The sequence below is a fragment of the Castor canadensis genome, chromosome 12 (genome assembly GCF_047511655.1).
Source record: "Castor canadensis chromosome 12, mCasCan1.hap1v2, whole genome shotgun sequence".
NCBI lineage: Eukaryota > Metazoa > Chordata > Mammalia > Rodentia > Castoridae > Castor > Castor canadensis.
Genome location: NC_133397.1, coordinates 21,542,497 through 21,567,961, shown reverse-complemented (window position 1 = coordinate 21,567,961; position 25,465 = coordinate 21,542,497). Strand labels below are relative to the sequence as shown.

The following is a 25,465-nucleotide window of genomic DNA, read 5'->3' as shown; positions in this document are numbered from 1 at the left end:
AGGTCGTTGGTCTTGGGCAAAAACTTGAAACTGTATCTAAAAACTAACTAAACCAAAAAGGGCTGGAGATGTAGCTCAAGTGGTAGAGCACTTGCCAAACAGGCACAAGGCACTGAGTTCAAACTCTAGTACCACCACAGAGAAAAAGAGAAAATGTAGCTTTTAAAAAGATAATAAAATTGGTAAACTCCTGACTCTTATCAAGCAAAATGGAGAGAAAACACAAACTCTGAATATAGGGAATAAAAAAAGGGGCATCACTGGTGTCTGATCTTACAGACATTAAAAGAATGAGAAGGAAATTGTGAACAACTTACCAATGAAATTGACAACCTACATGAAATAGGTAAGTTTCATGGAAGATACAAATTAACAAAACCAACACAAAAACAAATAGGAAGTCAAATAGTACTGTGTCTTTGAAGGATATTAAATTCATAACTTCAACAAAAAAAGTTCTACGCCCTGGTGGCTCAGCTATTGAATACTATCGTACTTAAGGAAGAAGTTATACTGGCCCAATCCAAACTCAGAAAATTCAGGAAGAAAGAGCATTTTCAAAATCATTTTTATCAGGCCTCTATGACCTGATACCAAATAAAGGGCATTACAACATAAGAAAATTGCTGACCAAATTCTTTCATAAGCTTAGATGTAAAAATCCTTAACAAAATATTAGTGAATCAACTCCAGCAATATGTGAAAAAGATAACACTCCATGGTTAAATGAGATTTATCCTAGGAATGCAAATTTATTTAATACATAAAAATAAACCAAAGTAATTCACTATATTAACAGTTTAAATAACAGAATCACTAGATGCAGAAAAAGCATTTGACAAAATGTAACACCATTTTTTATAAAACTTGTGCACATACCAGGAGCGGAAGACTTCTTCACCCTGAAAGGAGCATGTACAAAAATCCTACAGCTAATCTCAAAGGCCACGTTTGGGAATATTTTCCCCCTGACATTGGGAAGAAGACAACAAAGGCCACTTTTACTTCAGATGTGTTACCTGGCCAGTGCTGCTTAAGGAGAAAAGGACATAGACATTAAAGAGTAAAGAAATAAAGCAGTTTTTACTTGACAATGACATAATCGTGTGCAGAGAGTTTTAAGGAACCTACAAGAACATTTCTGGAACAGATAAGTAAATTGATAGCACTGCTGTAAGAGATGAAGAAGGCTGGGTACAGTGCAATGGGGAGCACTTGTTTAGCATGCACAGGTCCTGGGTTCAATCTCTAGAACCACAAATAAATAAATAAACAAACAAGTAATTTAAGACTGAAAACTGTAAGACACTGCTAAGAGAAAGTAAAACCCATATAAATGGAGAGGTACACTGTATTTATGGATTGAATGACTCAATGTTCTCAAGAAAGTAGATCTTTCCACACTAACCTATAGAATCAGTACCAGTCAAAATCCCAGCAGGCTTTTGTGTAGAAAGTGGCAAACTGATTTTATTTTTTTTTTATTTTTGGGGGGCAGTACTAGGGTTTGAACTCAGGGCCTCATGCTTGCTAGACAGGCATTCTACCACTTGAGCCACTCACCAGCCCACAAACTGATTTTAAAATGTATTTGGAACTCTAAATGACCTAGAGTAACCCTAACAGTCTTGGAAAAAGAACAGAGTTATTGGACTTAGCCCTATTTGACATCAAGACTTCCTACAAACTAAGTTAATCTGGAAAGTAAGACAGTGGCAAAAAGATGAGCAAATAAACCAAAAGAGCAGAATAGATCACCCATGAAATAGATGCACAAGTGGATGGTCAAATGACTTTTGACAAGGGCACAGAAGCAATTTAATCAGGAAAGGAAATCTTTTTAACAAATGCTGTCTGAACAACCTCAATCCCTCCTTCACAGCGTGCAAAGAAGTCATAAACATAAAAGTTAAAACCAGAAAGCTACTACAACTTAAAGTTTCATAAACCATTTAAAAATTGATGAGTTGGTCCTTATCAAATTATAAAATCTTTTTCTCATTGAAAGATACTATTAAAAAATAGACAAATCACAAGTTTTTTTTAAAAAAATATCTTCAGCTAGGCACTGGTGGCTCAGGCCTATAATCCTAGCTTCTTGGGAGGCTGAGATCAGGAGGATCTCAGTTTGGGGCCAGCCTGAATGCATGTGACACCCCCTTCTCCAAAATAACCAAAGCAAAAAAAGGACTAGAGGTGTTGCTCAAGCAATAGAGTGCCTGATTTGGAATTGTAAAGCTCTGAGTTCAAACCCCCATCCCACACACACACACAAATCCACCATATATATATGTATGTATGTATTCTTGACCCAGGTCTGACAAAGGACAGAATATATAAAGAATTCCTGCACTTCAATAATAAAAAGACAGCCCACGTTTTAAAAATTGGCAAAAGACTTGAACTGACCCTTCACCAAGAAGATACACAGGGTCAGTGCACACAAGAATGTGCTTGATATCATTATCACCATAAAAATGCTGATGAAAGCCATAATAAGATACCACTGCACACCCACTAGAATGGCTAAAATGAAAAAGACTGACAACACCAGGTTGGGAGGGTGTGGAGTGAGCAGAAATCTCACTGTTGCTGGGGCATGTAAAATGGTGTGGCTACCTTAGGGGACTGTTTGGTGGGTGTTTTTTGAGTTGGGGTTTGCACTTGCTAGGCAGGCACTCTACCACTTGAGCCATGCCTCCAGGCCTTTTTGCCTTTACTTATTTTTCAAATAGGGTCTCACTTTTATGCCTGGACTTCAGTCCTCCCATTTATACTTTCTGAGTAGCTGGGATGACAGGTGCATGCCACTGTGTCCAGCTTTTTATTGGTTGAAATGGGGTCTTGCTAATTGTTTGCCTGCAATTTCCACATCCCGAGTAGCTAAGATTATAGACATGAGCCACTGTACCCAGCTATTTAGCAGTTTTTTTGAAAGAAGTAAAATTTATCCTATATGACCCAGCAATCTAGTTCTAGATATTTATCCAAGAGAATGAAATCACGTGTTCTCAAAAGGCTTCAGATAAGAATCTTCATAGCAGTTCTAAACCCAGATACATTTGTCAACACATGAACAGACAAGCAAAAAGTGGTATATTCATACAGTGGAATATTACTGCACACAAGAACAAACACTGTACATGCAGCGACATGGATGAATGTCAGAAATAATATGATGAGTGAAAGAAGCCAAATAGAAAGAAAATACATACTGTTTTATTCCATTTCCATGAAATTTTAGAGCGGGAAAACTAACTTACGGTATCAAAATCAGATTTGGGTTGTTTCTAGGAACAGAGATACTGACGGGGGTGAAGAAGCTTCCTGGGTAGATGGAATGTGCTGCATCCTAACAGGGTGCAGGTTGCATGAGCAAATTTGTCAAAACTGATTGAATGGCATCCTTCAGAGCCATACATTATGTCCCAGTTAGAAGAATGGAGCACATGTAAGGGTTTGATTGCAATAAGAAGTGGCTACCAGGGATTTGTGATTTATTTCCTATAATTTTGAAAAATTCAGGACAGAATGTTCCTCCTTTTCCTTCTCCCTTTTTACTCCTTTACTTTCTTGGAGGAGTTGTATGCAGATTAATATCCAACAGCCCACACATTGGTTTTATTCACTGGGCAGATTTTTACTTTGTTCCTGTGCTGTGAGATTGGACACTGTATGGGACAAATGAGCCTGTCTCTTAGAACTAACATTACACAAATAATTACACTGTTACACATAACCACAAATTATTATACACAATGGAAGAAAAACACAAGCACCTATGAAAATGCACAGGGGAGTGAGGGATCCCCTTTGTGAGAAAGCGTTACTTGTGTTGGGATCTGAAGATAAGCAGGTAGAGAAATTTCCAGGAACTAGAAACCAAAGTAGCCCAAGAGCCACTTTTGCTGCCACTGTTCTCCCTGCCCTGCTTGGATTTTAATTGTCATGAGGTTCTGATGGGCAAAACCTTGGTTATATGCAAGGTGGAGAATTGGAAGTGAGGCTTTTCTTATGCTAGGCTTCGGGAAGCTTTCTGCCCCTGGTAAAAATGTAATATAGAAGACAGCACAGGGACAAGAGGAGAAAGCCTGTGGTCTCCTGCTGTTGGAGTGGAAGAAGTCTTTTCTGAAAATTTAAACCTTAGGCCTGCCTACCTTGTGTTACTTTCTAGCTTGAGGACCACTGATGAAATTTTAACATAAAATTAACCCCCAGGCATCTGACAGATGCAAAAGACAAACCTTCTATCAAGGCTTGCAGTATTCCCAGTCCAACCAAACATGAACTGCTAAGCTTCTGTAAGGTTAGGCCCATATAGGTCTAGATATTAGAGCTATTGGCTATAAAATAAGTTAAAATTTTCTAAAAACCTAAAAGAAAGAATGAAAGGCATGACAAACGAAAAGACTGTTTCAAAAGACCTGGGCTGGGGGCTGGCTCAGTGGTGAGCGCCTGCCCTGCATGTGTGAGGCCCTGGGTTCAATCTCCCACACCAAAATGAACAAGCAAACAAAAAAACCGAGTTGAAAATAAATCAGATAGACTGAGTGGATGTATGAAATGTTAGCTTAGACACAACTGAAGAGAAAATCTGTGACCTGGAAAATATTGTAAGAAAATTGCACAGAACAAAGTACAGAGCTGGAAAATGAGACTATACATTTAGAGTAGAGGATAGAGGAGCAAGGGTTATCTAACTGGAATTCCAAAAAAAGAATTTCCAGATTTATTGACATGAATCCTCAGATCGAACCATCACAGTCATTCCCCAAAATGCATACATGAAAGTAATCTCAGTACAATGGCAGAATACAAAGTGATTTTAAAAGGCAGCCAGAGAAAGTATCATGCTACCTCAAGGACTGGTAATTAGATTTGTCTGTGGCAACAATAGAGCAATTTCTTCATAAAGGAAAAAAGAGTCGGGTATGGTGGCACACACCTGTGATCCCAGCTCTTAGAGGCTGAGGCAGAAGGATTAAGGGTTCAAGGCCAGCCTGGGCCTTGTCTCAAAAACAACAGATTAATAATGGAAAAACCTTTATGTAAAAATACCTGCTGACTGTAAAAATATCTGAATTTTCCTCTAAAAAATTGAATATCTTTATTGTACTGAAAGAAATTAGCTAAACTGTCAAAAGTACAAGGAGAAATAGATATTTTCTGACAAGGACTGGGAAAGAACATGCTAAAAGAACAAAATAAATAGATAACATTTATTGAATATTTATAATGTGACTGTCATTCTGAGTAAGTTACATATATTAGCTAATTGGTTATTCAAAATAGTCTTTTTTTTTTCTTTATCACTAAATTTGTGGTAATTTCTTTTTTTTTATTCATATGTGCATACAATGTCAAAATAGTCTTGTGAGAAGACTAAATCTGGGAGAGGTTTAAAAAAACTACTGAGTTAAGCATTGTGGTACACATCTGTAATCCCAGCATGTAAGAGGTGGACCATGAGTTTGAGGCCAGCCTAGGCTACATAGTAAATTCAAAGTTGGCTTGGCCTACATAATGAGACCCTATCTCAAAAAACCACACATAGGGCTGGCGGGCGTGGGGAGGGGGTGGCACAAATGTAGAGTGCCTGCTTCACAAGCAGTAGGTCCTGACCTCACACCCCAGTACCACCAAGGGGAAAAAAAAAAAAAGGAAGGGAAAGGAGGGAGGTGAGGTGGGAGGAAGAAAGAAAGAAAAGAAAACCAGACTGCCCAGGGTTGTATAGTGTGTAGGTGGTCAGGCTGGGACTGGGGATTCTCTTCTTCCTCTCAAGTCCTGAGGTTTAGCTGCTGAAAGTTGTAGTTCAGGAGGAAGGAAAGTAAGAAGCAAAGAACGAGATGCAAGGAGGGCTGATCTGAAGTCAAAACCCCAGACTCTAAGCACTGACAGGTAGAGAGAGAGAACACAGCGTGTGCCCTGGGCTATTTCAGATGTAAAGGCCCTGGGCTTGGAGTTGCGGGACCTGGACATGGTGAGAGCAGTGGTCATTGAGAAAAATGAAGCAGGACAGGCAGGCCAGCCAATGCAGGACCAAATTATACAAGCATATAACCATAACCATACTGTTGCAGCAGTGCGTACCAGTTTATGTTTACTTCCTCGGAAGGAAATAGAGTTACAAAAACTGCAAATGAACATTCTTTTGTTTCTCCCACCCCCCTTTGGGTTTAATTAGATTTTGAAATACTTTTCTTGAGAATCTAACATCAGGTCACGTTGTCTGACTCAAAACATTACAACTCTAATAGTGAAATGTAATAGAATAGAAGAGAAAAAAAAGTCTGGGCAGAAGAAAAGTTCTGCACAATTAGTTAAACCTCACAGGTGCTCTCAATCAGTCAAAGCTATTCAAGTTATTTCAGAAATTAAAATTTATAAATAAATGTGTCGAGGTGGGCTGCACTGTGGTTGAATTTTAATAAGTATGCTTAATGCAACTCGATAGCCTTGTTGACCTTACACAGTGCTTTTAAAATACTATAAATAAAAGCAGCGAAGCCTTTTAACCCTGAGATCTCAGCTCCTTCGCTGGAGCCAAGATAAGGCTGTTTACACATGATGGTTTCTGCTGCCCCTTCCCTAATTCTCCTGAAAGTCTCCTGAAATGATCGTTGTTAAGGTGGTCTTGAGACCAAGGTCTGATATGGTCCCTTTCATCTTCAGTTTATTTTTCCAAGTGTCCTTCCTTATCTTATAAATATTGGGCCTCTTAGAAAGGATTCTTCTTGACTAGATTTCTGTTAACACAGGACTCCTAATCCTCTAATCTCACACTGATACAAGTGCTTTTGCATAAAGTGGGTGTAGTGTTCAAAAGAATTTATTTATAGCCTGCCGGATAGGCTTTGTATTGATTTTTTTTTCAAAGACCTTCTTCCACAAAGGGAGCCATTAAATCATCGGAGCAGCCAGGGTATACCATGTAGAGCGCTTCTGACTCTGTCCTCTTTGCCAATGTGACTGGGCACCCGTGACTGACACATCACTTAGGTGAACCAGGAGACCTCATTTCTTCCCCTCAAGTGCCTAAGTTTGTTTGTTTCTTTCCTTCCTTCCTTAACAAAACAAAAATTGTAATGTGTGGTAAGTTGCAATGGTAAGAACAGATTCTTACTTTGATCCCAAACATCACCATCATTGGATGTAATCAGATGTTTTGCTTACCTTTCTTCTTTTTTTTTTTTTTTTTTGCTTATGAAAAATTAAAAACTCATTGTGGAAAACTTGGAAGGAAAGGGAAATCATCCCATCTCCCATTTAAACATTTCTGAGCTTCTTTTTTCCAGTAGCGATAGCCCAGCCTTCACAGTCCCTCATCTTGGTCACACACATCCCTGGAGCATCTCCTGGCTCCTTAGACTTAAGAGATGAGCAGGACGCATGTGGAACTGGGCACATACTTCCTGACTTCAAACCCTTAAAATAGTCACTGTGAAAGCTGGCCACACACCATCACATGTGAAGCATTTTAAAAATATGTAGGTTCTTGGCTTTGCCTCAGACCTACTAAATGAGAACCTCTGGGCTAAGGGCCCATTGATCTTTATTGAAAAGAAAAAAAGGAAGAAAATTCCTGATCTTCTGATTTATAGCTGGCTTGGGAACCACTGCCTTAAACAGCGTTATTGGATTTTTAGAGAGCAGTTTATAGCCCACAGCCGTCCACTTAGCCTGTGGGAGGTTGGATGGTGGGCATACTGCTCTAGGGTCTGAAGATGGCCTAGTGGAAGTCAGGGCATCTCTTTGGGACTGTCCTGTCTCGTTCATAAGGGTGGAGCCTCTGCTGTGGTAGGAGGCTGCAGAAATGCACACTGCTGGCTTACAGTTTGACGACTATGTCAGCTTTCCCTCGTTTTGAAATATTTGCCCAGTTCAACCAAAAGATATCTTGTTTCTTATCCTGTATTTCTCAGATGTGTCTCCATCTCCTTAAAAGCGCTAGAGCCTTGTGAGACTACTGAAACCGAAGAGGACGGTAAGGTATCTCAGGAAGTGAGAGGTGCCTCCTTCTAGGAGTAAAGGGATCCCACTCTTTGGAGTCTTCATTCTCAGACATTAAAGCTTTAATGCTTATAATATGCTCCACTAGTCTCTTAATTTTTTTCCCCCTTTCATCATTCTGGATTCATCATTGATTATTTAACTTTCCAACTGATCTCTCACCGTTTGTCCCCTAAACTCATCCATCTTTTACTTCTAAAGCATTTGAAAAGTCTTTTTCCTCCAGAGATTACCTTGCCTAATCTTTTGACCTAAAATAGAAATAATAGCCACCATGCTGAGAGCCTTCTGCATCTCGAACTCTGTGGATATTTCAGAAGCACTGTAGTGAGATCCTGTCTCAAAAAAATTGCAGTGAGCAAAATTTTTTGAGCTGTGGGCATGGCTTAACTGGTAGAGAACCTGCCTAGCAAACAAGTGTAAGGTCTGGAGTTCAAACCCCAGAACTGCCCACAGGAAAAAAAATTACATTGTTGAATAAAAGAAAATTCAGAGAAAATAATCAAAGGATCCAAAAGCAAGTGAGTTCTCTGACACCCACAAAGAATGCTGCTTTTGCTACCAGAGTGTAGGGTAATCCAGAGACCATGAGCTCCTTGGGAAATGGGCCCACCTGAGTTTTTCCAGTGGACCTCGTTCAATACAGATTTCAGGACGTTCCTAAATGTTTTAAGTTGGCTCCTTACTCTGAGAAAAGTTTCGAGAATAGAGCTGCTGGCCTATTTTTTCGTTTTAAGGGTAAAGGGGATGGGTTTGGTGAAGTCATCCTTGAATTGAAGCTTTAGGAGCCCTGGGAATCCAGGCAGGAGTTCTCTTGCCTTGAAGTATTCCAGGCTGGAGGGAACAGGTAGGCCCTGGCTGAATGACTTGCTGCTCAGTAGAAGCCCTCTTCACTCAACCAGAGGTTGGTCAGCTGGTCAAAACCTGGTTTAAAATATTTAAAGATGTCTACTCAAATATGAGAAGTATTTGTATAAAAGTATTTCACTAAAGAAAGAAAACATGAAGAGAGGAAGAAATGGGGCAAAATCTTGGCGACTGTTGAATCTAGTTGCAAGTAGATGGAAATGTCTCCTTATTTGCTCTTCATTTCCTGTGTGTAAAGTGTTCCCAGTATGTTTTTAAGCAAGTTAGAATGTGGAACCATAAACATGATACCTCCTAAGGCACTTGAAATTTCTTTGTGTACACTCGTGTATACTTCGATGAAGGACAGAGTCCTTTCACAAATTGCAGCTCCAGGCTGCCTCCTTTGTTTGAAACCCTATCACTTGATGCAAATCCAGCCTCTCTTTCAGGTAGGTCTTTACCAAAACGACTGTATAGGGAATTAAACACTCTTGTGAGATGAGTACAGAATTCCTCTGTATAACTTTTCTAAACTTACAGCTGTTTCACCTCCAACTAACTAAGCAGGGCCCAAAGGCAGGCCTCAACATTTGCCTTACTCTGCCCTGCATGGCTTCCCAGCTTCCTCCAATCATCACATCCCTGAAGCTCTTCTCACTGAAAGAAGAGTCCTCTGTCCCAGCTATGTCCTTGCCATGTGTTTCTTTGTCACATTTATCGCTGCTGACGCGTGTGTTCATGTTTTGGTCTCTCTTCACACCCCACAAGGGTGGGGACAGTGTCCCACTCACCAGTCATCCCTGGGTGCTTCAACATGCCTGGCACAGAGTTGGTGCCAGGAAACAAATGCACAAACTATTTAATTCTTGAAAGAAATCATCTCAGATGCCTTCTGGCCAATGTATCCTGTGTCTGTTTCTGTCTTGTTACCTTCAATGTACAGGAGACATTTTAGGAAGCGAACTGTGACTGTTTTTTTCCTTGAAGAAGTCCCATGGTGTTTAAGGTCATAAATAAATAAAATCCTAAGTTTTCTCTGTTATTTAATGCACACTTGTGTATTAGTCCTTTTTTTTTTTTTCATTACTGTACTGGAATACCCAAGGCAGACTTAACTTTATAAAGAAAAAAGGTTTATTTTGGCTCACAATTCTGGTGGTCCAAGATCAAGGAGCCACATCTGTGGTGGCTTTCTTGCTGGTAGAGTTGTGAGGCAGTGCAGAATATCACACGGTAAGGCCAGGGATTGTGAGTATGTATGTGTCTGTCTGTCTTCTGGTCTCTCTTGCTTTCTGTCAGTCATGGGGACGCCACTTGAGTGACCATATCTAATCCCAGTCACCTCCCAAAGATCCCATCTCTGAGTACCAATTGATTAAGTTTCTGCCTTGTTAGTCAGGGGCTGGTGGCTCACGCCTATAATCCCAGCTACTAAGGAGGCAGAGATCAGGAAGATCCCAGTTCGAAGCCAGCCCAAGAAAATAGTTTGTGAGACCCTATCTCAAAAAAAAAAAAAAACCCTGATTTCAAACCCCAGTACCGCCACACACACACAAAAAAAAGTTTCCATATTCTTAATACCTCACAATGGGGATTAAATTAATTTCAACACAGGAAACATTGGGGGGGGGACACTCAAAGCACAGCAACTTGACCATATATTTAAGTTTTGGTTACATGAAGTAAGCTGTCACAGAGACATTCTCCCTGCCAGCACGGCCAGGTGGAGGAGCCTAGCCCTGCTCCATGCTCTTGTGGCAAGTGGACCTGGTGCCCATGGCTGGAATCTTCTCTCCCACTTCCTGTTTGATTAGCTGTACTTCTGGGAGCCAGAAAGTCTGGCCTAGTTAGGAATATCTGTTGTTAAGGACTTTGATTATGGGAGAGGCCTCAGCTTTGTCAGGCACTCAAAACTGGAAAGGCTCTTGAGATATCTTCAGCAAAATGTCATAGAGCTTTTGTCGTCATGAAGCACTCACTTCCTCATCCTGGATTTTCCCTCATCCCACCCTAACAGACAGCAATTTCTTTTAGGAATTACCTACTTTTCATAGCCCAGTTCAGTCTCAAACAAGTCATTTTCCTCAACATGATCTCAACTTGGGCTCTAACAAGACTGAATACAAAATGGAGAATTTACTCAGCTGGCTCCTGGTCCACACTTCTTTGAGGAAAAATCATCTTGGTTTTTTTTTTTTTTCTTTTAAAAAAAGAAAAATATTTAGTAATCTGGTAAAAATCCTCCCACTCAGATTTGCTATGCTGCTTTGCCCCTGTTTGTTTAGAAAACCATCTGAAAAGAGTTAGTTATTGAATCTTCGAGCTCCAGGCAGGAAACGGTTTCTTCTTTATGTAGTCGTGTTTCAGACAGAACCAAGGCTCTGCAAAACAAGTCATGGCCGTCACAGAGCCCTCATTGAGAGCACCACTTCTAGTTTCTCAGTAAAAGAGACCATCACCTCATCACCCCCTTTCCTTTTCCCATTTTGCGTTTGTGGCTACCATGTTCTTAGAAGAGGTAACGGATCCTGAGCATCAGTGGACATGCAGTTCATACCCAGGTAACTTCTCCAAAGACACACAGTGGCGAACAAACCCGTAAAGTGTGCTCAACCTGGTAGCTATTAAGGAAACACAAAATGAATCCGTAATGCCGTAATGAAACACTACTTCAAGTCTACTACAATGACTGAACAAAAAGATGAGCAAGTGTTGACAAGGACAAGTTAAAAACAGAAACCTCATACATTACTGGTGGGAAAGTAATGCAACCACTTTGGAAAATACTTTGGCAGTTTCTCAAAAGGCAGGTACCTATGACCCAGCATTCCACTCTTGGATATATACTCACGAAGTAAGAACATATCTCTACACAAATGTTCATAGCAACACTATTCAAAATAGCCAAAAAGTGGAAACAACCCAAATGTTACTAACTGTTGGATAGGTAAATGAAATGTGGTATATCCATATTGTGGAATATTATTCACCCATAGAAAGGAATAAAGTACTGATACGTGTACAACATGAATGAATCTTACAAGAATTTTGCTCAGTGAAGGAAGCCAGGCATAAAGTCCACATAGTGTATGCTTTCGTTCATAGGTAATATACAGAATGGCAAATCTACAGAGACAAAGTAGAATGGTAGATGTCAGGGGATGGGAAAGGGAGGGGGAGTGTGAGTACTAATGGCTGTGGGGTTTCTTTTAGAGATAATGAAATTATTCTGGAGTTAGATGGTTGTGACGGCTTCACAACCTCATAAATGCACTAAAAATCACTGAATTATATACTTTCAAAATCAGATTTTCATTGCACATATATGTTTTTTTAAGAACACACAATTAGAAGCCAGGCACTGATTGCTCACACCTATAATCCTAACTACTCGAGAAGCTGAGATCAGGAGGATGACAATTTAAGGCCAGCCTGGGCAAATAGTTCATAAGACCCTTATCTCCAAAATAGCCAGAGCAAAATGGACTGGAGTTGTGGCTTAAGTGGTAGAGCACTTGCTTTGCAAGTGTGAAGTCCTGAGTTCAAACCCCAGTCCTACAAAAAAGAAAAAAGAGAGAGGAATAAAGACATACACTGACACAAGGACTTATAAATGAAAGTTCCTAGTGGCTTCATTAGCCCAAAGCTAGAAAAGATGGAATACTGACTCATGGAGATGAACCTCAAAAATTTCATGCTAGGTAGAAATGAGACCTGGAGCTACATGTAGTTTGACTCCACTTAGATGAAATTTCTAGAACAGGCACAACTAGACAGAAAGCCCATCAGTGGTTGCCTGAGGTCAGGGCTAGTGAGAAACTATTGGATAGTCTGGTGATGGAAATGTTCTAAGACTGGGCTGTGGTGGTTGGTTGCACAACTGTTTAAATTTCCTTAAGCCTAATTGAATTGTACACCTAAAATGGGTAGATCTTATGGTTTGTAAGTGATACCTCAAAAATCAGTTTTTGAAAATGTGAACGGTGAGACCCAGATCAAATTAGAAAAAGCAGCTCTGTCCCCCTCCAGACTCGTCCTCCCACTGACATGGGCTTTAACTTCGATGCCAACAAGCAACAGAGGCAGCTCATTGCAGAACTGGAAAACAAGAACAGGTAAGAGCGTGTGGCAGAGCCCAGGGTTACCACGTGAGTGTCTGGTTGTCTGTTTCCTCACCAGATGCTTTGGACCACACAGGGTGATCCCACCCCAGCGGACACAGAAATGCCCTGGACTCTTGATTGGTGGATGCTCACAGGTTGTTGAGTCTGAGTCCCCACCCCCCAACTCTGTCCCAGGGTCTCTCCCACCATTATGTCCTTCTCACCATTTCTTTCTCCACTCTACATCCTAGCAGCATTTTCTCTTGTCTGTTCCTCTCCTGTCCATTCCAGCACATGGGACTGCTCTCACAAAAAAGCCACTTAAAATACCATTTAAAGGCATGAGACCAGACATCATACCACCAGGTGCTGAAAGGTAGAAACCAGGACAGGGAGACTGGACCTAGTATAACATGCGTTAGAGAAGACATGGCAGCTGACACAAAGGATTCTTTCACTGAGGAAGTGTCAGCTGAAGTGGCATTAAGAAGGTGTGCATTTCACCATGATTGGTAGAAGAGGCACAGTGAGGGCAAACACGTTTAACAGGACAGAGAATGGGACTGGTGAGCACTGCAGCCGTTGTTCTCTCCTCGTCCTCTCTAGAGAGATCCTGCAGGAGATCCAGCGTCTGCGTCTGGAGCACGAGCAGGCTTCCCAGCCCACTCCAGAGAAGGCCCAGCAGAACCCCACGCTGCTGGCCGAGCTGCGGCTGCTGAGGTGAGTGCACATCTGTCCCCAAACTGTCCTCTGCATCTTAGGAAACCAAACTAGTGGGATGGAATCTGTTTATCAGTGTCACCAGTGAGACTGCTAAAGAGTTCCATCCTTACTCACACAAAGGAGACTGGGCCATCAGTACAAAGCTAGGTAAAATGCCAGGCTCCCTCAAATCCTGGGACAAGCTGGCTGTGTCTATACTTGTATGATTGTCTGCAGAAGACCGTAGTGCTGCCGTTCCTCTTCTCTTGCCAAGTGGTGTGACGTTAGAGACTCTTGACAGGAACGAGTATATTCTCCTGGTGCTTTAGTCAGAGCAGGACTCCACTGGAGAAGGAACCTTCCTGTGTCCTCTGCAACATGGAACCAAGGGTGAATCCCTTGCACCTTGATTGTGGTGCCTTTCCACCTCTTCCTAAATAGAAAGTGACTCAAGGACTGAGAAACTAAGGATACCAGATCAGCACAGAAAGAGTGCAATGTCAGCTCCAGTTGGATGTTCTTTTGGGGGTGGAGAAGGCTTCCCAAAAGAGATGACATGAGCGTACTCTGACCTGTTCTTAGGGCCTTATTTCCTGCCCACCTTGGAAAGGTGTGTGCTCCTCAGTAAGACATTGTGGAAACCAGGTCTGGTGACAGTTCTCACCAGCGCTCTAGATTCCCAGTAGTGGTTCTTTCTTTGAGGTTGTAGCTTTGGCATCCACAGCTGATTTTTTTTTTTGGCAGCACTGGGGTTTGAACTCAGACTCACGCTTGTTACACAGGCACTCTTACCACTTGAGCCATTCCACCAGCCCATTTTTTATGATGGGTTTTTTTCAAGATAGGTTCTTGCAAATTTATTTACCCAGGGCTGGCTTCAAACCAAGACCCCTCCTGATCTCTGCCTCATGAGTAGCTAGGATTACAGGTGTGAGCCACTGGTGCCCGGATACAGCTGATTTTTAATGTGCTGTTGTCTGGTATTCTGCATAGCTGAATACCATTATTTTTTCTTTTTCCTTTTTTTTTTTTTTTTTTTTTTGTTCAGCTCTTTCTTTGGCTAAGGCTGTTTAGCTTCAACCATAATTTCTTTTCCTCGAGAATAGAGATTGTTGTTTTCCCATAGGTTTACATTACCAATAAATAAGTCACAAAGAATTTAAACGGTTCAGATGAAAACCTTTGGAGGTGTGTAGAGTCCCATTCTCCTAAACACTCATTTCGGTTTCTCAATTGAGTTGGGCTAAAATTTTGGTTGCCCCATGGTTCACTGTCACACATTTGGGGCGTTATTAGCATGATTGGTGTTATACCAGGGATAGGGAAACACGCAGATTCAGTCAGAAGAGAACAGTAGACTGTCAGCTCAGCTCAGGCACAAATGAATTTTTATGTCTAGAGAAGCAGAAGCTGTCTTCCTGGAGTCTAACTGTTGCTGGAACTGAAGTTGCAAAGTGTACTCAGTCAAGCTTGAAAGGATCTGAAAACCAGCACAGACTTAGTCAGCACAGGACTGAGTCCTGGGGGGGCCACATAAGACAGCAAGAAGCAGGAATTTTAAGTCCAATGGAGGTCTAATGCTTGAGGAGTCAGAGAGTAGTTAATCCCAGAAGGAGCTCCTGTATCCTGAGGAAAGAAGGGACAAGGGAGTAAGTGTGCGTACGGGCTGACGTATTGGTCTTCTGAAGTAGAAAACCAGCACCAGATGGATTAATCACAAAGACAAAACTTTAAAACTTGTGGAAGAGTTTCTGTAGGATTTTAGAATAGTAAGTAATTTCTCAGAAGGCTAACAGTGAAGGAGATTGGTAAGTTCGTGGGTATTAGTACTAAGAACCTTGCTCATCAGATGACACGAAGAGCAGGACTCATTTGTAGATATTTGACACTCTTCTGGTTTTGACCAATTTGCATGAGTTCAGGCGTACCAGTCTCTGGCTTGTGTCACACAACAAAGCTTCATTTCTGATGGGCAGGCAGAGGAAAGATGAGCTGGAGCAGAGGATGTCGGCGCTCCAGGAGAGCAGGCGGGAGCTGATGGTCCAGCTGGAGGGGCTGATGAAGCTGCTGAAGGTAAGAGCTAGGCCCTCCGGGATCCTCTCCCCTTCACTTGCCTCCTTCATCTCCCACCATGGCCTCAGCTGCTGCCTCCCTGTGGTGTTAGAACAGCATGAGGCCAAAGACTGGACTGTCAGGCCTAGAAAAAGCTTTCAGGCAAACCTCCATAAATATAGTCTAGTTAAGGCTATAAATAAAAAGGCCATTACTTACATATAAATGAATGATATTTCTCAACTACTTAACATTTCTTTTAAGACAGGTTTTCAGCCAGGAACCAGTGACTCATGCCTGTAAACCTAGCTACTAAAGAGGCAGAGATCAAGAGGATTGAGGTTCAAAGCCACCCTGTGGCAAATACTTCCTGAGATCCTATCTTGAAAAAAATCCATCACAAAAAAAGGACTGGTAGAGTGGCTCAAGTGGTAGAGTGCCTACCTAACAAGCCTAGCAAGCATGAGGCCCTGAGTTTAAACCCCAATACTGCCAAAAACAACCCAGGTTCTTAGATATTCCACCTAAATACTTAACAAATGTCAAGTGTTCTATTTTAATAGTAGCACAAAAGTAAACTAGTAGGGTATTTTCAAAGAAACAGAATCAATAAATAGATGTAGTTATGTAAGAGGGATGTATAAAGGGAATTGGCATCTTACGAAGGCAGAGAAGTCCCGCAGTGGAGACCCAGGAAAGCCTGTGGTACAATCTGAGAAGCAGGGGAGCTGATGGAGTAACAGGGGAGGGGCGTTGGGTCTGAAGTCTGGAGAACTGGGGGGAGATCCAGTATCGAGGGATGGGAGGAGATAAATGTCCCCCTCCAGAAGAGAGAGCACGTTTGCTTTCCTTACCATTGTGTTCTCTCCCATTCCTCAGTGGGATGGATAATGTCCGCCCACATTGTGAAGGCAGATCTTTACTTGGCCTACTCTCAAATGCCAGTCTCTTCTAGAAATATCCTCACAAACACACCCAGAAATAAAATTTAACCAGTTATCTATGTCTTAACCCAGTCAGCTGACACATAAATGTAACCATCACACAAACCAGCCTAATCAAACTCAATTCTAAGTAATAACTTTACTGTATTCCGAATAAAACAGCATTTTAGCTGTAAGTTAATATATTCAGGACCTGAATAAATCCAGAATGACTCAGATTTTTCTATCTTTGTTGAAAAGTTTATTACAACCCCTTACCCCAGAGCAGGGAAAGGAATGGTTGGTATTGAAACACCCTTACCTGGGCAGTTTTATTGGCACTGAACAGAAACACTTACCTGGTTGTGTGGCAGCAACACCAGGAGACTTATTCATGCTGTTAGTGGCTAAGGCCCTACCTGTCTGTGCGGTGAACCCACTGCATTTTATAGTACAACACAGTTAGCAGCCAGTGGGGGCCATGGGAGTGAACTGAATGCTGAGATGAAGAGGAGTCATTGAAGTCTTTAAAAACTAAATTTAGGAAAATACTTGGGACAGGTGACACTAAAGGATAACAGGAGACTGTGTAACCATCCAGGCTCAAGGCGCCAAGAGTTTACCTAGGAGTGATAGCTCAAGAAAGCAACACCGTGGAGACTTCTCAGCTTCAAGTTCTAAGCCAGTGCCATCTGCACAATTGTCATGCTTGTGTTTTAAGCCAACTTTTTCTTCCTCAAGACAAATTAGTTCTTTTAGTCTTGAACTGAGATTTTTTTCCTCCCTTAGTCCTGGCATTTGGATGGTTTTGCATGGATGTGTTTCTACATTGACCTTGTTACTTGGATTTCCCTTCAGAAATATTCATACCTAAATGAATCTGTTTTAAAGAAAGCCTTATCCAAACACCTCATTCAAAACTCTCTAGCAGTTGCCAACTAGCCAGTTCAATGACCCCATCCCCCACTCACATCAGCTCAGTGTACATAAACATCTTTGGCCCGCGTCACACCTAGAGCCGTGGGGGCCAATGAAAGCCCTGCTATGTGGAGTTGGTGTTCCCATAGGACAGGACACTTCGCTGTGTCAGCATCCCTCAGGCAATCCCCACACACAGAAGGTGCCACAGTATGATTTTTGTGAAAGGCCAAGGGTTTTTAGCAAACCGTGAGGAAGTCAGTGCATTTGCCCTAAGTAACATGGTCCACTTTCCCTTGGTTGGATTATTCTAGCCTTCCTCAGAGCTTCTGTCTCTGAGCCCCACCTGGACCACTGTGACCTTGAAGTGTGCCATTGATGTCTGTATTCAAGGGCCAAACAGAATGGGCTAGTGCCTGGAATGGTAGCCCCAAACCCTGAGTTTCTTTGTATTTCTAGCTGTTTCTCTTACAATTGGAAAACAACACAGGGTTAAGACTAATCAGGTTTATTTAACAAAAATTCATTAAGCTCTTACGTGTCATGTTAGGTATTTGGTGAATAGTGGTGATTAGATTCCATCCCTGTCACCACAGAGTACCAGGGAGCTTCTCATTTGTTTGTTCTTCTGGTAATACGATGTGCACTGACACTCAGATACCCACATTCTGTACATGTTTTCCCCACATTGTCCCCAATTAGCAAGTAGGCGGATAACCTCTGCCTCACTTGAAGTCCTGATTTAATCTAGAAACGGTTATGTGTTGGTGTTTCAATTTCTAACTCATGCTCCCAACATTTTTCTATCTCATTTTTCATTTTTCTGATATTGCTTTTGGTTTGGTTTGTTTAGGGGTATTTGTTTGATGTTGGTTTTACTGTTTGTTTGTTTTTGTTTTTGAGACAGGGTCTCACTGTGTAGCCCAGGCTGGTCTCATACTCATAGCTTCCTGCCTCACCTCCTGAGTACTGGGATTACAGGTGTGTACCTCCATGCCTAGCCTGATACTGCTTTTGAAATATATTTACCAGATGAATTCTGCAGTTTTAGATCTCAACCCCACTTACAAATGTTTATCTAATTAGCATGTAAATTGTTGCATAGATGACTACAATAACTTTGCCATTACTTTGGCCTCCTGGCCAGACTTCCTCCATGTGGAAGAGATTAACATGTTTTTAGAGACTTGCAGGTTTGCACATTATAATTCAGCTATCATGATCCCCTTTAAATCAAGTTGACTCTATCCCTTATTATCAGTCAATGTTTACCTACCCCCATCTAACTAATTGATAACCAAAATGTTCTAAAATCTTCTGTCTGGTCTGTTTGCTGTGGTGACAGAGCCTCAAAGACTTTACCTGAACAACTTTTGTGAGTTTTAACTTATACCATGCTAGGTAACACTTTGCCAAAGTCCCCCCTCTCCCAACACCAAGGTATGTCGAAGCCCTAAGTCCTGAGAACACCGCTCTGGCCACCAGTCCATCCTACCCTAACCTGTGTGTCCACCTGAAACCATAATGAGTTCGTGTACTGGGACACACGTATGCAAGCATGAAACATTGCTTTCTGAAATGTCTCTGTTCTGTTCAACCCAATACCAAAGCTGGGGAAAACAGAGGCCAGGGAGGTGTCTTAGAAACCATCTAAGACATTACATATTGGTCTTCTGACTCAGGTAGGGTGTCGGCCTGTGGGGATTGCACACCCCACCACCATGATCTCAACATCTACCCCAGTACGTAGCGCCAGCAACGAGAACACAGTTTTCATGATTTTCTACTTCCTCTGTGGTGTTTGCTTGCCTGGTGGGTGTGAGCGGTGTCCTGTGCTGAGGGACGGCTGCTGGCAAGGGAGATGCTTCCTAACCCCTCCCAATCAGAGCTGTGCTGCCAGGTAGACTGGGAAAAGCCACTGCCTTCTTCAGGCTGGCTGAGCGGGCCCCAGGGCCTCTGCCTGCCCCCTGGAGGTTTGGCTGAGTCATCCCTGGCAGCTGACTGTGACTCTTATGAGCACCTTTCTGCCCAAGCCAGAGTCTCCTCAAGGGGTCTCACGGTGCTCATTTAATTTCTCGTTGTGTCTCTCCAGTGCAGGAATAAAAACTATTTCCTCCAAGTTCTTATTTACCCTTTCCCTTGTGCAGTGCCCTTGCTTTCCTGAGGTCACACTGCCCTCGCCCCCAGACCTGCAGACCCTGTGAGAGCAGAAGCGCATATCCCGTGCTGAGTCCCTCACCTGAGTTCAGGGGGGACTTCATGTACCCCTGGGTCCAGTTTAAGTAGCTGCATTGCAGCCACGTTTACCTTTACATTCTGGGGCAGAGTGGAGGCTCCCTAACTAGTCACCCATTAATGAGCACAGAAAGAAGAAATGAAGAGACCCACTAAAAGACAGAATGAAAGCTGGGCACATTGGCTCATGCCTATAATCCTAGCTACTAGGGAGGCAAAGATCAAAAGAATCAAGGCTAGAGGCCACCCCAGGCAAAAAGTCCACGAGACCCTATCTTAACCAATAAAAAGCTGGATGGAATGGTGTGTACCTGTCATCCCAGCTACACGGGAAGCATAAGTAGGATTCTAGACCAGCAAGACATAAATTCAAAAAATGCCTAAAGGAAAAAGGGATTGGGATTGGGGGTGGGAGTGGGATTCAAGTGGTAGAGGCACCTGCCTGGCAAATGCAAGGCCCCTGAGTTCAAACCCCAGTAAGTACCACCAAAAAAAAAAAGAACGACCCAGGCATGGCTGTGCATGCCTGTAATCCCAGCTATTGGAGAGGCAGAGGTAGGAAGATTGCCATCAGAGGCCAGTCTTGGCAGAAGCACAAGACCCTATTTGAAAAATAAACTAAAAATCAAAAGGACTAGGGCATGCATGGCTCACATGGTATAGTGATTGCCAAGCAAGCACAAGGCCTTGAGTTCCAACTCGTGTATTGACAAAATCAAAAAAGACAAATTGTCCAAGGAGCAAAGGGCCTAGGAGAGAGAAACTCAAAAGTTTATCTTGTCCTCTTTGGGGTTTTTTCTACAATGTCACTTTTTTCTACAGTGTCCCATGGTGCATTCATCTGATCAGTCAACTGTAGTTAGCAAGTGCCTGCTTTACCTACCCTCACTGTAAGATTCTACAAGACAGAAATCTTTGTTTACAGTGTCTTATGCATAAGAATTATCAAATCAACCTGTGTTGAATTAATAAAGATCTGAAGTTGAGAATTGTTTTTTGAGACAAAGTCTCACAATATACCCCAAGCTGGAGTACACTGGAACTCGAGATCCTCCTGCCTCAGCCTCCCCAGTCCTGAGAATTCTTTCTTGAAAGGCCTCCCAGGGTCCTGAAGCCTTTCCAGTTTATTGGCCTGGGATGGACAACAAAATTTGCATCTCTGTCTGACAAGTTCCCAGTGAAGCAGGTGCTGCTGGTCTGTGGTCCCTACCTTGAGAGCAGCTAGCTTAGATGAGTGGACCTAAATACATGCAAATATGTTGAGTGGTAAAACAGAATGATAATTAGGATTTTAAGCCATGGTTGAACTTCCTCTTTCACTTTTCCCTAAATAGTTGTAACTTTAGGCAAGCCAGGCTTTCTAGGCCTCTTCATCTGAAAATGAAGAAGTTGGACTAGGTGGTTTCTAAGGTTCTTTCCTTGCACCTCTAGAAGTTAACACTGCATTAACTAGCTGGGCAGGCCTACCAATTGCTGTGTCCTACTGGCCCTCTTCTGGCCTGGTTCACCTGATTTCTTCTGTCCTTTCTTCCCAGTGTGTGAGGTGAGGGCATTAATATCTCTCCTTTTCTTCTCTGCCTTTTTTCATCATCAACACCTCTAGGAGGAAGAGCAAAAGCAGGCAGTAAGTAGACTTCAGAATTTTCCCCTGGACTTGTTCCTTTTGCATGCATTCTGTTCCCTGTGTAAACGTCTGTACCTTCCCCTCTCCTCCCTGTACCACTCATCTCTGAGGAATTGGTTATGAGCAAAACTCTCAGGAGTTCCTCCACAGTGTTGTAAAATGGCCTCAAAGGCCAGGTCATTTTCACTGAGTGGAGCAGGTTTGCTCAGAACCAGAGCGTGTTGAATTTTTTTCAAGTGCACAAAAAAAATCTGTTGTGCTTTTTGAAGTATGCACGGTTGGTCAGTCTATTGCATTTTCCTGCTCTTTCGTTTTCTGCTGTTTTGTGTCTAGTGTGACCATAATTGTTTAAAACAACTTTTGGGGGATCAGGAGGGTGACCGCAGGTCTAACGCTGTGACATGAATGAATGTGCATGGAAGTGAATAGCTCTTCGGATAGTGTTAGATGTCCTGTGGCCTTGAGTCAGCTCCTGGACCCCCCCAGAAGTGACTTCCTGCTCAGAGCTGCTCTGGGGAAGCTTGGGGCATGTTTAGCTGCATGGGTGTTATGCATGATGTTTGCAGAAGGTTAATGTTTGTTTTTGTTTTCCCTGGGAGCCATTAGCCCATACAATGTGGATACTACCTGCAATAGTAACCTCATTTGTTTCTATCACATGAGAAAGTTTTCAGAGCATACAATTTCACACAAGCTAAGGTGAAATATAAAGTGTTTAATTTTAAAAATACCCTTTTTTCTTACAAAAACACAAATTTATCCATGTTTTAGATTAAGAATATAAAACACTGTACTTATTATCACAAATTAGAAGCACAATGGCATCACAGAGTACAGGGGAGAGGAGAGAAAGGAAAAGAAGATAAGGAAGAGTGGTGAGTGGAGATTGTCTTCAGAAAGAAACAGGAGACAGAGCAGGACACTGGGATTGACTACACAGAAATCCCAGTGGCTTTAACAAAGAGCCATTGGTTTTGTTTGGCTGTTTCCTTGACTCACACACAGTTTCTCTCTATCTCTTCAACTTTACTGTCCTTCTGCATCAATAGGTACATTTACCTGGGCAAAGCAGGAGAGGGAAAGGATGAAAATAAAGCTCAGCCTTTAGAGTGCTTCTACCAGGAAATGACACACATCATTTCCACTCCCTTGCATTGGCCAAAGCAAGTCGCACGACCACACTTAACTTCTGGAGAGCTAGAAAGCATAATTCTCCAGTTTGCATAGAAGTAGCAGAGAAGCAGATGTTGGTAATGCCTCCCACAAGTGGGAGAATGAGTGACCAGGTGGAAGGCAAAGGACAAAGACCACTAATCCTTCCTGCTCCCTTCTTCCATCACTAGTCTGACAGTCTCCTCCCTCATGGTTCAGTGTGGCCTCTCGCCGATCCCAGGCACCACTGACTACCACCAGTGCTCCCCTCCTTCTTTCCATCTCTGTACCCCAGAGACTGCACTTCACAGCTGAAACCACTTGTTGGAAATTTACTTCCAACAGTCTCTCAGACTTGCATCTCCTAATATCTCTCTGACTGGCAGCTCAGAGGGACACATGAATTGAAAGTCTCTTCCGCCCTACTTGAGACCTCACTCTCAGAAGAGGGCAAATGGCCTGGATGTTTATTTTAATAATAGCAGTAGACCTTCCCATAGGCATTTCCTTTTTTTTCAAATTTCATGGAATAACATTTAGTCCAAGAAATAGGAGTTGCCACCATTGTGATATTACTTCGCAGTCCAAATTAAAGCTAACCTCTAGCTGACAGAATTAAATTAGGACATTTATTCCAGTGACCCTCATTCTGTGTGAGATCATTATACCCTTGAAGTTGGAAAAATGAGAAACTAGCCTGCCCTAGTGAACCTCGTGTGTGTGTGTGTGTGTGTGTGTGTGTGTGTGTGTGTCTGTCTGTCTGTCTGTGTGTCTTGGGAATTCTCTGTGACAAAGGTCCTGCGCACATGTCCTGGTCCTCACAGTCTCCTAGAGCTGCATGAATGGATACAGACTGCTTTGTCCTCATCTTTCTCACCATGGCACAAGGTCAGAGATGCTACTGTGTTGATCTAGGTAGAAATAGCCTTCTCAGGCCCAGCTCTGAGGCTTCAGTTTGGACTGAATGACTTTAAATCAGTCAGTGCCATTTTCCCCTAGACAGCTGAAAAGACTGTAAATTGAGCTTTTGTGTTAGTCCATATCATTGCTGAGTGAGAAAGACAATGGTAGAATATTTAACACAGAGCGAAGTTGTAACCTTTCTTCCTCCCAGGCTTTGGATTTCTTCCCTATCAAAACGCTTTAATTTAAGTGGGTGATAAAGAAATTAAAAAGACTGTACATGAGCAATTTACTAGGCATGCTCCTGAACCCAGCTTCATAAACCCACCGTACAGAGCTTTTCACCCAGTCCACCTTCTCGCTGCTTCCCTGTTCAGAAATTATTACTTCTGCTAGGATTCTACCCACCAAATGCTTCAGCCACCAAACACTTTTCCAGTTCACTGCAATACCAACTAGGAGTTGGTGCCTCTAATTTTTTTTGGGTGGGGGGTGGGGGACCTGGGATTTGAACTCAGGACTTAGAGCTTGCAAAGCAGGCACTCAGAAAGTAGGTGCTCTATCACTTGAGCCACACCCCTAGTCCATTTCGCTTTGGTTATGTTGGAGATGGAGTCTCATGAACTATTTGCCCAGACTGACCTCAAACCCCAGTCCTCCCAATCTCAGCCTCCCAAGTAGCTAAGATTACAGGTATGCGCCACCAGTCTGGCTCTACAACTTAACTCAATTCTAACACTAACTACCCTGACTCAGCCCAAATCCCACCTCATCTCATACGATAATCCCACTTCAGATGCCATTCACAAGTAGTGAGTCCCAAGGTTGGCCACACTTCTGTCTAACTTGGCTTCAAATCATGACCCCTTCTTCATGTGTAATAACTTCCCATAACGGCTCATGGGACTCAGGAGGACCCTTTACTTGCTGTTCATCAAAGGATACAGGTGAACAGTCAGATGAAGAGGTGCATAGGGCAAGGTCCAGACAGGTATGGGTATAGGGGTTCTCTCCCTGTGGCATTGGGGGCTCCCCCTCCTGGCATGTAGATGTGTTCACTAACCCAGAAGCCCCTTTGTTCAGGGTTTTTGTGGCAGTTTTATTATGTATGCATGAGTGATTAAATCACTGGTCATTAGCTTGGTCTGCAGCCCCTCTCCCCTCCTCAAAGGTCCCCAGCCTCTTTTCGCTCTTGAGGTCTGGTAAACCTGCAAATTGCAGCTCTCTAATCATGCCTTGGTCTTTCTGACAACCAGTGCCCATCCTAAAGCTATCTTAAGAGCCCCCAGCCACCAGCCGTCTGATTAGCATATAAGACAGGCTTATCACTCTGGTGATAAGAATTTAGAAGCTCCTGTGCCAAATTCATATTTATTGTTCCATGTGTCACAGGGTTATTTTGGCTTTGCGGGAACCCGAGAGTAATAATGGGTGGCAACAGTTACCTTAAAAGCTTTGATGCTCAGGGCAGAGGGTCTCATCCTTCACGTGTGTGAGGCCCAGGTTCAATCCTCAGTGTCAAGAAAAAAGTAGTTTTGATGCTTCAGCCACTTTTCCAGTGCTTGGAATGGGATTAGTACCTCACCTGGTGGTTCTTCTTACCTTTCTCCATGCCACCTCTTCCCTTCTCTTTTCACAGATCTAAGGTTTGTAATTAAAGGCAGAACTGCCTGGCTATTTCAGATAAGTCTGTTCAACCTAGAGTTTACCCTACAGCTTAAGAGGCCCAGGAATTAGATTCTATCAGTTGATCAGGGTTAGTTGGGCCTGGTATCATCAGCAGACTGTAAAGGACCTTAGCAGCTTTCTTCACTCATGTATCCGCAGCCTGCTGCTCAGCAGATACTCAATAAATACTTGCTAAATGCAAAGCAGTATTAACTAAAAGACTGCATGAATTAATAATTACATTACTTGTAAGGAACCTAACTGGTTCAAGTACCTATAGCAGTGACTCTGCTGAAGGTGCTATTGTATATTCAAGAGACCGAATT

At 42.5% G+C, this 25,465-nt stretch overlaps 1 protein-coding gene across 16 annotated transcripts in view; it reads left to right on the top strand.

Annotated features, from left to right (window-relative positions):
- The window catches only part of Dtnb (dystrobrevin beta), a 269,435-nt gene that overhangs the window by 219,420 nt on the left and 24,550 nt on the right, over window positions 1-25,465 (top strand). For 11 of the 16 annotated variants that reach the window (XR_012439625.1, XR_012439626.1, XM_074049317.1 and 8 more), the window contains 4 exons: window positions 12,889-12,974; window positions 13,569-13,682; window positions 15,641-15,737; window positions 21,396-21,416. Coding sequence is in view for 14 of the 16 variants with exons in the window: in XM_074049317.1 (XP_073905418.1) it covers window positions 12,889-12,974; window positions 13,569-13,682; window positions 15,641-15,737; window positions 21,396-21,416 (318 nt within the window). In the remaining 2 variants the exon portion in view is untranslated. The other 5 variants (XM_074049319.1, XM_074049316.1, XM_074049325.1 and 2 more) reach the window with 3 other exon arrangements.